Here is a 13,728-nt window from a genome sequence, read left to right as displayed (position 1 = left end):
CAGATACTTGACTATTTTTCAACATAGTCATCAAGTCTCTGTAAACAATGGTTGGAGCATTCTACCAGTTGTTCAGCTTCTCAATGATAGAAATCCACTCCATGGGTCATGGAGCCATTACAAGCCTCCATGTTATATCTTCATCATTAGAAAATCACTCCCTCCCCCCAGATGTTCTTTTTCAGTTGCCTGGACATTGTCCTTTATGGTTGATGTTTATGGCTTTCCTTCCTGATCAGCTTCATCCACATCTGTGTGGCCCTGGTCAAACTGTTGACACCATTTCACTGTGGCCGGATGTGATATTGCATTTGCTATTTATACCACCAGAATTTCATGGTTAATCAGTATGCAATTTAGATTTTTTCCGCAAAAGAATCATACTGCCCCATGTATCTCAATTCTGCAGTACATTTACGGTTGCCATGCATTTCATTTGTACACTGTGATGCACCAGTTATCCATACCACAGCAGAGCTGGGACTACAGGGAACCTGGAACATGTACTCTCTTCTGACAATACACCACTTTTGTTACACAGTGGGCTTAGCATGCAAAAACATGTGTTAATCCCTTTCTGAAAACCATATTTACTTTACACAGTAGCCAGACAGTGGCAGAAACAAGTGTTCTTTCCCATTTACATGTTTAAATTTGGACGGTGTAAGCGTTAATATCATTAACCAGAAGGCCTATAATGGGAGTTCATTTTTATACAGTGTGTGTATTAAGTTTCTATAGTTTCCTTGTCTTTTGTTAATGCATATCTTAACTCAGTCCACACCCATGAAGGTTATTTTTCTTGGTGGAGTCAACGGAACACAATGAATAAATGAATGAATGGATGCATCCTGAGCCTTTTGATGGTTTTTATTACTTCTGATGGATACTTAGCATCTTTCAAAGTTATGTGGAATGGAACAGCTTGCCAATTGTTAATTCCATTGTCTGGAATGTGGTAAGTAGGTTTCTGACATTTAATTAAAACAAATAGGTTTCACTGGTCACTGAAATAGGTTTCACAAGTAATTAAAAGTTGCCCATTGTCAAACTGTATGCTTCTTTTCTAAACAATGTTTACTTACTTTCATGAAAGTCTAAAATGGCAAGAGTGACTGAGTCAGCCCAGGGTGAGCCTTTCTTAAGTCCAATTCCATATCCAGATCGACCAAAGAGCTCTCCAGCAGTCACAAGTTCGCAGTCTTGAGCTGCTTCAAATTCTAAGCGTGAGCTGTCCCATATAAAAGCCATTAGTTTTCTGCAACAATCATAATAATTATAATTAAGTTATGTAACTTTCAATCTGGTACTTACAGCTCTGAATATACATTTCCCCTCCAACTACTCTTCATCCTTCTGCTTCTCTTTTATTTCTTCTGCATTATTGTGTTGCATTTTCTAACAGGCACATGTTAGTTTTTGGGACTGATATAAGTTTACATCTTTTTCTATCCAGATTTGTCTCTATCTGTTTTACAGTCAGTATTTGAAAGTAAGTCAATAATGAGTCCAGTGAAAATTTAAAAATAGTTTAAAAGCTACTTTAGGTTGCTGTTGTTTAATTGCGCTCTTTCCAATCACAGATGCATAAATATATTTTTGGCTATTTCATAAATTTCCTACAGGCTGACAGATGCTAGTCATAGCAAAAAAACATATGCAATATTTCTCCATATTAGATCAGTAATACTACTATAATACAAGGTTTATGTAAGTATTGCGTCTATTACATACTTTAGTTGCATAGACATTAAGGTAGTAGGGCAAACTAATTTTACAGTTATATAAAACATTAAGTTCTAATTTGTGATTTGAGGATGTTAAAGGAACTTTCATCATCATTATGTATTAATATCATTAGGAAAATAACATAATATGACAGACACATTCTGTCCTGCTGCAAATTCAGTGTTTAATCTGAAGTAGTGTGTCATTAAACAATTCTATATATAAACCAGTAACATGTACAATAGGCAGATATAAGATTAGAATGGACTTATTTCATGAGCACTACATGTATGCAAGATTTCAGGCTATGTGTATTTTTGAAGTACGAAAATTTGACAGTATAGACTAGGTTTTAGTAGGATGGGAAGGAAATATAATATTGCTCCAAACACTTTATCTGTGATTTTGGACTGACATATCAACTGGGTGAACAAACTAAATCAACTTTATCTAATTTTACATTTAATTTAATGTATTAGATAGTATTATATTTGAGAAGCTTTCTGTACCATAGTTCAGCAAACTACTCATTTCAAGAGCAAAAAGAATTTCAGATAAACTCTGACATGAAAATGACAAAACAAAACAAAACTTTCACACAACCTTGAATTCCTGTTTAAAATTCAGAATTTTTCATTTTCTTCCAGAAATATTTGACTACTAGCAGTACCTACAGTTTCATACATTCAAAAATTTGTATTTGTACAATTGTCATGCAGACAAACATATTTTGCTTCAAGCAAAATTCGGACTGCATCTTCATCAGGCAGTTTTGAATTTATTATAAAATTCAAACAATGTTTGGTATTTCAATGCTTCGGATAAAGACAACTGCAGTATTTTCACACTGGCAGGGGAAAGAACCATATAGAGCTAGTTTGATTAGAAGCAGCTGATGGTCTCAAGATAGTCCTTGACAACAAACTGTCCATGTGGAAAGTAGAAGGAAAAATTGTTAGGAATGAGTGGAATTTATTGAATGAAAATGTGATCATCTCCACCACCTCCAATTACAACTTGTTACAATGCTTTAATGTTAATGAGGTGTCATTACAACAGTTTCAGTAGGATAAAATTTTGCAGCAAATTAGTTGCAAACCAACTCTGAATTATTTTTGTGAATGGAAACCAAAGAGGTTAAAGAACTGAAATTAGACTGTGTAAATAGTAGCATGATCTTGCTCCTAGCTTACTTTCCAGTTCGTTTTTCACACTGCACTTGTCACTTTCCCAAAATGCATGCAAATACTAGTATTAATGGATAGAAAGTGGTTGTTCTGCAATAGGGTATTAATATTGCTGTGTCACAACACAAACAGTTATTAGGATGGAAGAAATGGTATGCTATAGTAAAGTGACTGTATGCCAAAAATTTTTCGTCAATGCTTACGTGTGTGAATGGTGTGACTTTTTCTTTTGTTGATGATGGCTGTGGTCAAAAGCTTAATGTAAGTATCTTTAATTGTGCCTGTCTACAACTTAATGTGTCTTCTTTATGGTAAGTAGCAAACTACCTTTTCCTACATTGTTGATATTCCTACCCAGAGATTCCATTGTTTGATTATTCTCACACTCTGTCAAGCATGTCTAGTAATACTCAGGCACACATCTGAAATATGAAATACAAGTGAAAGACCACCCTTGTATTAATGTATTTATTACACTCATGATGTCTGGAAAAAAAAGAGTCCTTCATGTAATCAGTGATTTCTTTACAATTTAAAAAAGGAGCACATTACAGAATATCCATATTGTTCTGTCATGATCTGTATGGTTGGTGGAATACATTTCATTAGTTGATAACCAAAGCTGCTTGCATACTTTAAAATTTTTGGATCTCATGTCACAAGCAATATTTACAACATGTTGCTGACCTCCTTCCGGATATTTTATTATTCTTTCCAAGAGCTCACTAGTCATTGTATACTGGTTGCTTGCATGTTGCAAATAAGCTGTGGGCCACCATCAGCTGCAGTGTCATATTAGCAGATGTAATTTATTCAACTATCAGTTTTCATTTTATTGACAAAAAGGCTACCTCTTTGAAGGTTTCCAACAGTGTTACTTCAGCTCTAATTAAGCTACCTCATCTATATTTGAAGCTTTGAATGGCAGAACAAAGGATAATTTTGTCTCTTCAAATAACTGTGTGCTTTGGAATAAACCAATGGAGATCAGAAAACCTGTCTTTCTAGTCAGTTACACATCAAAACTAGGTGCCAATTTAATTGGTAATTCATATTACATTAATGCCAAAACAGAAGCAAAGACCACTTGCTTCTAAACATTCTGTTCAATTGTTCAACATGTCTCAGTGAAGATGTGGCATTCAGTACATTCAAGTATCTCACTAGGAGGTCAAAATTTTTCATCCCACTACAAATGAGATCAAGGATCATGGCTGAAAATACTGTGATTTTCTGAAGTGGGTCTCACATCTCCATTACCTGAATGGCTGACTACACTTGTAGAATCTGAGAATATTTTTGAAAATATCATTTAAAGTAGCATCACCATTACTAATTAAATTGTGTAAAATAACTGATGTGAAATGGGACTATGTTTAATTTGGAGTTCACACTGAACTAATAATTATTATACATGGTAAACACACATACCTCTGAGAGCCATTAAAGCCAGGTGTGCAATGTTCTGCTACTTTGTGCAGCAGAATTCTGTTTTTAACCCTGATATTGTACAACTCTTATAGATTGACTAATAAGTAGAACAGTAGCTGTTTTAAAATCTAGCAGAGCTAAAAGGTAAAACTGTTTATTATCAGTATGAAAAATACACTGTGGAAAAAATATCATGGTCTCTGCTTAGCATAACAAAGAACTAATGCTCACAGCATTGCTGTCTCCCTGGTGATGTCAGATGGTGCTGGCTAGCAGCAGCATATTAGCTGGGAGTGGTCCTACTGTTAAAGTTCTATCTACCCTGGGTATGTACAACTTTTAAGAACTGTTGCATGAACAGTAATGGAAACATGGCTGCATGTCTGTATAAGTATGCATTTCTAGATGGAAAACAACTGAATTATCATACACAGCCTTTGTTTCTGTATATAGTCGTGTTGCTGAGATAGTATCCATATTAATGCAAGAAAATGACTTTATTGTCTGTATAATGGGTTCAAACGATGTGGCAAAAAATGAAGCAGAGGTTTGCGTGAAAACGCTACAGAATTTTTTAAAAGCCAATAAATGCAGAAACACAGTAGTTGCCACACTTCCTCATAGGCATGATCTGATTTATAATTTATAATTCGTGTGTAAACAAAGAAATTCGGAAAACAAACATTAAAATAAGGAAACTGTGTTCTCAATACACTAAGTGCGATGTACTGGATATAAGCAAGCTACATGGAAATCTGCACATGAAGCATGGAATGCATTTGAACTATGATGGGAATAGATTTGTTTGTGATCGTGTTAGTGAAATAATCAAAGAAAGACTTGTAAGGGATAGAACGATTTATCATCTTCCTGAACATCCTTCCAACAGCGAGGAAAACAAAATAAACAAGAAAGAAGAACGAAAATACAACGCTGCTGACGTTCCTAATTTAAACTAGAGGTATGTGATGCTGTAAATATGATTCCCAATTACCAAATCGTGAATACGCCCGAACTAAAAATTTATCACCATAATGTGCAATCCCTGCGTAATAAGATCGATGAAATTAACGTTCTATTAACACATGAACTTAATGATATCTCAGTGTTATGCATTTCAGAGCACTGGCTTAACCCAGAATTAATCCAGAATACGAAAATAAACAAATTTGTCTTGGCTGCTTACTACTGCAGGAAAAACAGCAAACAGGGTGGGGTAGCAATTTACACAAAGGATAGTGTAGATTTTATTACACTACCTGACTTAACTAGGGCAAATGTCGAAAAGGATTATGAAATTGCAGCTATAAAAATTACTCAGTTCAACCTGGTTATTGCTACAGTTTACCGATCAACGTCCGGGAATTTTGAACTTTTCTTAAACAAAATGGAGTCATTGCTAAATAAAGTAAATAAAATGGATTGTGAATTGATAATCTGTGGTGACTTCAAAATTGACTTCCTCATGAATAGTGGAAATAGGGAGACCATTTTGAACCTTGCAACGTCCTACAATTTAAAGGCTGAAGTAAAAGCAGCTACCCGAGTATCAGAAACTTGTCAAACAGCTCTTGATCAGTTTCTAGTAAAGAAGAGTTTACACAACACCTCAATAAAAATTTTCAATGCAGGTTTTAGTGATCATGTTGCTCAAATATTAAGCATAAAAGTACAAGGCAGTATTATTAACAACATGTCTTTTAGAACAGCATATCGAAGCTATAATCAGCATAATGTGAACTACTTCAACAACTTATTGTTGTTGTTGTTGTTGTTGTGGTCTTCAGTCCTGAGACTGGTTTGTTGCAGCTCTCCATGCTACTCTATCCTGTGCAAGCTTTTTCATCTCCCAGTACCTACTGCAACCTACATCCTTCTGAATCTGCTTAGTGTATTCATCTCTTGGTCTCCCTCTACGATTTTTACCCTCCACGCTGCCCTCCAATACTAAATTGGTGATCCCTTGATGCCTCAGAACATGTCCTACCAACCGATCCCTTCTTCTGGTCAAGTTGTGCCACAAACTTCTCTTCACCGCAATCCTATTCAACACTTCCTCATTGGTTATGTGATCTACCCATCTAATCTTCAGCATTCTTCTGTAGCACCACACTTCGAAAGTTTCTATTCTCTTCTTGTCCAAACTAGTTAGCATCCATGTTTCACTTCCATACATGGCTACGCTCCAAACACATACTTTCAGAAACGACTTCCTGACACTTAAATCTATACTCGATGTTAACAAATTTCTCTTCTTCAGAAACACTTTCCTTGCCATTGCCAGTCTACATTTTATCACCTCTCTACTTTGACCATCATCAGTTATTTTGCTCCCCAAATAGCAAAACTCCTTTACTACTTTAAGTGTCTCATTTCCTAATCTAATTCCCTCAGCATCACCTGACTTAATTCGACTACATTCCATTATCCTCGTTTTGCTTTTGTTGACGTTCATCTTATATCCTCCTTTCAAGACACTGTCCATTCCATTCAACTGCTCTTCCAAGTCCTTTGCTGTCTCTGACAGAATTACAATGTCATCGGTGAACCTCAAAGTTTTTACTTCTTCTCCATGGATTTTAATACCTACTCCAAATTTTGTTTTGTTTCCGTTACTGCTTGCTCAATATACAGATTGAATAACATCAGGGAGAGGCTACAACCCTGTCTCACTCCCTTCCCAATCACTGCTTGCCTTTCATGTCCCTCAACTCTTATAACTGCCATCTGGTTTCTGTACAAATTGTAAATAGCCTTTCGCTTCCTGTATTTTACCCCTGCCACCTACAGAATTTCAAAGAGAGTATTCCTGTCAACATTGTCAATAGCTTTCTCTAAGTCTACAAATGCTAGAAATGTAGGTTTGCCTTTCCTTAATCTAGCTTCTAAGATAAGTCGTAGGGTCAGTATTGCCTCACGTGTTCCAATATTCCTACGGAATCCAAACTGATCTTCCCCGAGGTCAGTTTCTACCAGTTTTTCCATTCGTCTGTAAAGAATTCGCGTTAGTATTTTGCAGCCGTGACTTATTAAACTGATTGTTCGGTAATTTTCACATCTGTCAGCAGCTGCTTTCTTTGGGATTGGAATTATTATATTCTTCTTGAAGTCTGAGGGTATTTCGCCTGTCTCATACATCTTGCTCACCAGATGGTAGAGTTTTGTCAGGACTGGCTCTCCCAAGGCCGTCAGTAGTTCTAATGGAATGTTGTCTACCCCTGGGGCCTTGTTTCAACTCAGGTCTTTCAGTGCTCTGTCAAACTCTTCACGCATATCGTATCTCCCATTTCATCTTCATCTACATCCTCTTCCATTTCCATAATATTGTCCTCAAGAACATCACCCCTGTATAGACCCTCTATATACTCCTTCCACCTTTCTGCTTTCTCTTCTTTGCTTAGAACTGGGTTTCCATCTGAGCTCTTGATATTCATACAAGTGGTCCTCTTTTCTCCAAAGGTCTCTCTAATTTTCCTGTAGGCAGTATCTATCTTACCCCTAGTGAGATAAGCCTCTACATCATTACATTTGTCCTCTAGCCATCCCTGCTTAGCCATTTTGCACTTCCTGTCAATCTCATTTTTGAGGAGTTTGTATTCCTTTTTGCCTACTTCATTTACTGCATTTTTATATTTTCTCCTTTCATCAATTAAATTCAATATTTCTTCTGTTACCCAAGGATTTCTACTAGCCCTCGTCTTTTTACCTACTAGATCCTCTGCTGCCTTCATTACTTCATCTCTAAAAGCTACCCATTCTTCTTCTACTGTATTTCTTTCCCCAATTCCTGTCAATTGTTCCCTTGTGCTCTCCCTGAAACTCTGTACAACCTCTGGTTCTTTCAGTTTATCCAAGTCCCATCTCCTTAAATTGCCACCTTTTTGCAGTTTCTTCAGTTTTAATCTGCAGTTCATAACCAGTAGATTGTGGTCAGAGTCCACATCTGCCCCTGGAAATGTCTTACAATTTAAAACCTGGTTCCTAAATCTCTGTCTTACCATTATATAATCTATCTGAAACCTGTCAGTATCTTCAGGCTTCTTCCATGTATACAATCTTCTTTTATGATTCTTGAACCAAGTGTTAGCTATGATTAAGTTGTGCTCTGTGCAAAATTCTATCAGGCGGCTTCCTCTTTCATTTCTTAGCCCCAGTCCATATTCACCTACTACGTTTCCTTCTCTCCCTTTTCCTACTACCGAATTCCAGTCACCCATGACTATTAAATTTTCGTCTCCCTTCACAATCTGAATAACTTCTTTTGTCTCATCATACATTTCATCAATTTCTTCATCATCTGCAGAGCTATTTGGCATATAAACTTGTACTACTGTAGTAATCATGGGCTTTGTGTCTATCTTGGCCACAATAATGCGTTCACTATGCTGTTTGTAGTAGCTAACGCGCACTCCTATTTTTTTATTCATTATTAAACCTACTCCTGCATTACCCCTATTTGATTTTGTATTTATAACCCTGTAATCACCTGACCAAAAGTCTTGTTCCTCCTGCCACCGAACTTCACTAATTCCTACTATATCTAACTTTAACCTATCCATTTCCATTTTTAAATTTTCTAACCTACCTGTCCGATTAAGGAATCTGACATTCGACGCTCCGATCCGTAGAACGCCAGTTTTCTTTCTCCCGATAACGACGTCGTCCTGAGTAGTCCTTGCCCAGAGATCCGAATGGGGGACTATTTTACCTCCGGAATATTTTATCCAAGAGGATGCCATCATCATTTAATCATACAGTAAAGCTGCATGCCCACAGGAAAAATTACGGCTGTAGTTTCCCCTTACTTTCAGCCGTTCGCAGTACCAGCACAGCAAGGCCGTTTTGGTTAGTGTTACAAGGCCAGATCAGTCAATCATCCAGACTGTTGCCCCTGCAACTACTGAAAAGGCTGCTGCCCCTCTTCAGGAACCACACGTTTGTCTGGCCTCTCAACAGATACCCCTCCGTTGTGGTTGCACCTACGGTACGGCTATCTGTATCGCTGAGGCACGCAAGCCTCCCCACCAATGGCAAGGTCCATGGTTCTGGGGGGGGGGGGGGGGGGGAGGGGGGCAGAAACGTTATAGAAACAAAAATTTTAGATGTAGTAAATAAAATCTCAAACATGCAGTGTGATAATACAGGAGTCATACCTCTCAAGGACAAGAAGTGTGTGTTAGTGTCAGTGAAGCTAGAACCTTCCATGTGAGATTCTGTTAACACAAACAGCCCAAATGCAAGCAGCTCACAGAATAGCGCAGTAGTTGTGGAAGAGCAAACACCAGCAATAAGTGTAATACCAGCAACAGCATCACCAGAAGCAGTAGCAGTGACAGCAGCAGCAGTAACAACAACAACAACAACAGTAGCAGCAGCAGAACTGACAACAACTGGAGCAGCAGTACAGAACAGCTTAAGGAAGAGCTAAAGGCAAAATACATCTGTGTCACTCAATGAAAATTTTTTATGGTATCAAGCCAGGGAAAAATAAAAATGTGAAAAATCAGCCTGACAACTCACAGATACGTCACAGTAACATCTTGTATCTAGTCTCACAAATAAAACAGAAAAATATGAACTTGGTTCTTTTTCATCAAAATGTGCAGTCACTAACTAGTAAAATAAGTGAAATCCAAATCCTCTTAGAAAACAACTTAAAAACCACCTCATTATAGTGTCTAACAGAACACTGGCTTGATGAGGACAAGTTACATATTATATCCCTACCTAACATTGTGCCAGGTGGTTATTTCTGTAGAAAAATTTTTAAACATGGTGGCAGCTATATATTCATAAGAAATAATATAAGCTTTGTAAATATAAAATTTTGTGTTGAAATAATGATGGAAAAAGATGTCGAGCTCTCAGGAGTTGAGATAGTGGACTCTAGCCATTATTTGTTTACAGAGAGCTCTAACTGGTGACATAAATACTTTCCTAAAAAGTTTAGAATATTCACTTAATAGACTAACACAAAGAAACAGAAGAGCTATTCTATGTGGTGATTTTAATATTGACTTTGCAAAGTACATCAAAGAAAAGAATGAATTACTGAATCTCTTGCAAACGTTTAACATAAAATCTACTGCAGAAACAGCAACTCATATCACAAAGACTTTATCTACCACCACTGATCAGATATTTGTAAATGTAGAAGTGTACCATAAAATAGAAACACTAAACATGGGCTTTGAGGATCACACAGCTCAAAAACTCTCACTGAGTACAGAAACTAAACTGCAATTTAAACACAGCTTAACTACCACCAGTAGAAAATACAGTAATGAAAATATAAATGACTTTCTACATTACTTGATCAAACAAAACTGGAAAGAGATTTATAACTGCAGACACACAGATGGAAAATATAATTTCATCAGTAATTTTTCCTACTATTTTGAATTCTACTTCCTCCAACACAGAGGAAAATATACACATGGAAAATAAAAAAATAAATGGATCACTTCTGGAATTATGGTACCATCAAACAAAAATAGATTACCACACAGATTATCCAAACATCTCACGTCACCTGAATTTGATACTTATTACAAAACCTATACAAAGATCTTCAAAAATGTTGTCAAACAAGTAAAAATGACACATACATAAAAAAATTCCACCAATAAGATGAAAGCCATATGGAATATTGTAAGGAAGGAAACTACAACAGAACAGACAGATTTCCATAATTTTAACTGCATAATGGAGAAGTCAGCTGCGATAACTGAACCTACAAAAATTGCAAATAAATTTAATTCCTATTTTACACAGATAGCTGAACATCTTGCAAATTAAAATTTACAGTGTACTCCCAGAAATCAGTCCAGATGTGATATAAATAATAAATAAATTTTTCTATATTCCACCAATAATATAATAATCATGTCTCTAGAAAATTTTCACTCTACAGCAGAGTGTGTGCTGAAATGAAACTTCCTGGCAGATTAAAACTGTGTGCCCGACCGAGACTCGAACTCGGGACCTTTGCCTTGTGTGGGCAAGTGCTCTACCAACTGAGCTACCCAAGCACGCCTCACGCCCCATCCTCACAGCTCCACTTCTGCCAGTACCCCGTCTCCTACCTTCCAAACTTAACAGAAGCTCTCCTGTGAACCTTGCAGAACTGTTGTTGTTGTTGTTGTGGTCTTCAGTCCTGAGACTGGTTTGATGCAGCTCTCCATGCTACTCTATCCTGTGCAAGCTTTTTCATCTCCCAGTACCTACTGCAACCTACATCCTTCTGAATCTGCTTAGTGTATTCATCTCTTGGTTTCCCTCTACGATTTTTACCCTCCACGCTGCCCTCCAATACTAAATTGGTGATCCCTTGATGCCTCAGAACATGTCCTACCAACCGATCCCTTCTTCTAGTCAAGTTGTGCCACAAACTTCTCTTCTCCCCAATCCTATTCAATACTTCCTCATTAGTTATGTGATCTACCCATCTAATCTTCAGCATTCTTCTGTAGCACCACATTTCGAAAGCTTCTATTCTCTTCTTGTCCAAACTATTTATCGTCCATGTTTCACTTCCATACATGGCTACACTCCATACGAATACTTTCAGAAATGACTTCCTGACTCTTAAATCAATACTGGATGTTAACAAATTTCTCTTCTTCAGAAACGCTTTCCTTGCAGAACTAGCACTCCTGAAAGAAAGGATATTGCAGAGACATGGCTTAGCCATAGCCTGGGGGACGTTTCGAGAATGAAATTTTCACTCTACAGCAGAGTGTGCACTGATATGGAACTTCCTGGCAGATTAAAACTGTGTGCCGGACCGAGACCCGAACTCGGGACCTTTGCCTTTCGCGGGCAAGTGCTCTACCAACTGAGTTACCCAAGCACGCCTCACGCCCTGTCCTCATAGCTCCACTTCTGCCAGTACCTCGTCTCCTACATTCCAAACTTAACAGAAGTTTCATATCAGTGCACACTCCGCTGTAGAGTGAAAATTTCATTCTAGAAACATCCCCCAGCCTGTGGCTAAGCCATGTCTCCGCAATATCCTTTCTTTCAGGAGTGCTAGTTCTGCAAGGTTCACAGGAGAGCTTCTGTTAAGTTTGGAAGGTAGGAGATGAGGTACTGGCAGAAGTGGAGCTGTGAGGACAGGGCGTGAGGCGTGCTTGCGTAACTCAGTTGGTAGAGCACTTGCCCGCAAAAGGCAAGGGTCCCGAGTTCGAGTCTCGGTCTGGCACACAGTTTTAATCTGCCAGGAAGTTTCAATGATAATGTTGTGTGATGAGGGCCTCCCGTCGGGTAGACCGTTCGCCTGGTGCAAGTCTTTCGATTTGACGCCACTTTGGCGACTTGTGCGTCGATGGGGATGGAATGATGATGATTAGGACAACACAACACCCAGTCCCTGAGCGGGGAAAATCTCCGACCCAGGTGGGAATCGAACCTGGGCCCTTAGGATTGACACTCTGTCACACTGACCACTCAGCTACCGGGGGCAGACTACCCCACCAATGAAAAGGAAATACTTGCTATAATCAAAGAACTGAAGCCCAAATCCTCAGTTGGTGCCGACATTATGCCTGACTACATCTTGAAGAAATGTGCTCCCCCCATAGCCAGGCCACTTGTTGCCATCTGTAACTGTTCTCTATCAGAAGGGGTATTCCCAGAAAAATTGAAGAGGCAAAAGTAAAACCTCTGTTCAAGAAAGGGATAAAAACGGAAGTATCAAACTATAGGTCTATTTCACTAATATCTGGTTTTTCCAAAATAATTGAAAACTTTATTATAAAAGATTAATCAGTTTCATAGAAAAAAATAATTACTTCTCAAACACATATCACGGATTCCAAAAATTTACATCTACTGAGATGTCTCTTTTTTGCATTCCTAAATGAAGCCTTAAATGCAGTAGACAACAAAGAGCATATATCAGCCGTATTTCTAGACCTCTCTAAGGTATTCAATGTCATCAGTCACAACATCTTGCTTAAGAAACTTGAATCTGTAGGTATTAGGAGCCCAGCCTATGAATGGATCAAATCATATATCCAAAATAGAGAGCAAGTAGTTGAGCTTGCTATCCAAGAAGGAAACAAGATAAAGTCCTACTGCTCAGAAAAGCAGAGCATTAATTACGGTGTACCACAAGGCTCCATTCTAGGACCAATTCTGTTTCTACTGTTTGTAAATGACTTGGAACCAACCAATCCACACCTTAATTATATAAAATCCACAGATGACACAAATGTGATAATAAAAGGAAGGACCAGAGAAGAATTACTGTATGATATTAAAAAGTGTACACCCACATTACAGACTACTTTTCTGGAAACAATTTAGTAATAAACACAGAAAAAACAGTTACAGTGCACTTACACACAGTGCAAAATAAATGCCCACTAACAACAGACAT

General features: G+C 37.8%; 1 protein-coding gene across 1 annotated transcript in view; it reads right to left on the bottom strand.

Annotated features, from left to right (window-relative positions):
* The window catches only part of LOC124722080 (glutamate [NMDA] receptor subunit 1), a 350,427-nt gene that overhangs the window by 31,487 nt on the left and 305,212 nt on the right, over positions 1 to 13,728 (bottom strand). The window contains exon 15 of the mRNA XM_047247275.1: positions 1,086 to 1,258. Within this exon, the coding sequence (XP_047103231.1) occupies positions 1,086 to 1,258 (173 nt within the window). The remainder of the gene's footprint in view (positions 1 to 1,085; positions 1,259 to 13,728) is intronic.

The sequence above is a fragment of the Schistocerca piceifrons genome, chromosome X (assembly GCF_021461385.2).
Source record: "Schistocerca piceifrons isolate TAMUIC-IGC-003096 chromosome X, iqSchPice1.1, whole genome shotgun sequence".
NCBI lineage: Eukaryota > Metazoa > Arthropoda > Insecta > Orthoptera > Acrididae > Schistocerca > Schistocerca piceifrons.
The sequence above is the reverse complement of the archived record's forward strand: the minus strand, read 5'-3'. Positions and strand labels throughout refer to the sequence as shown.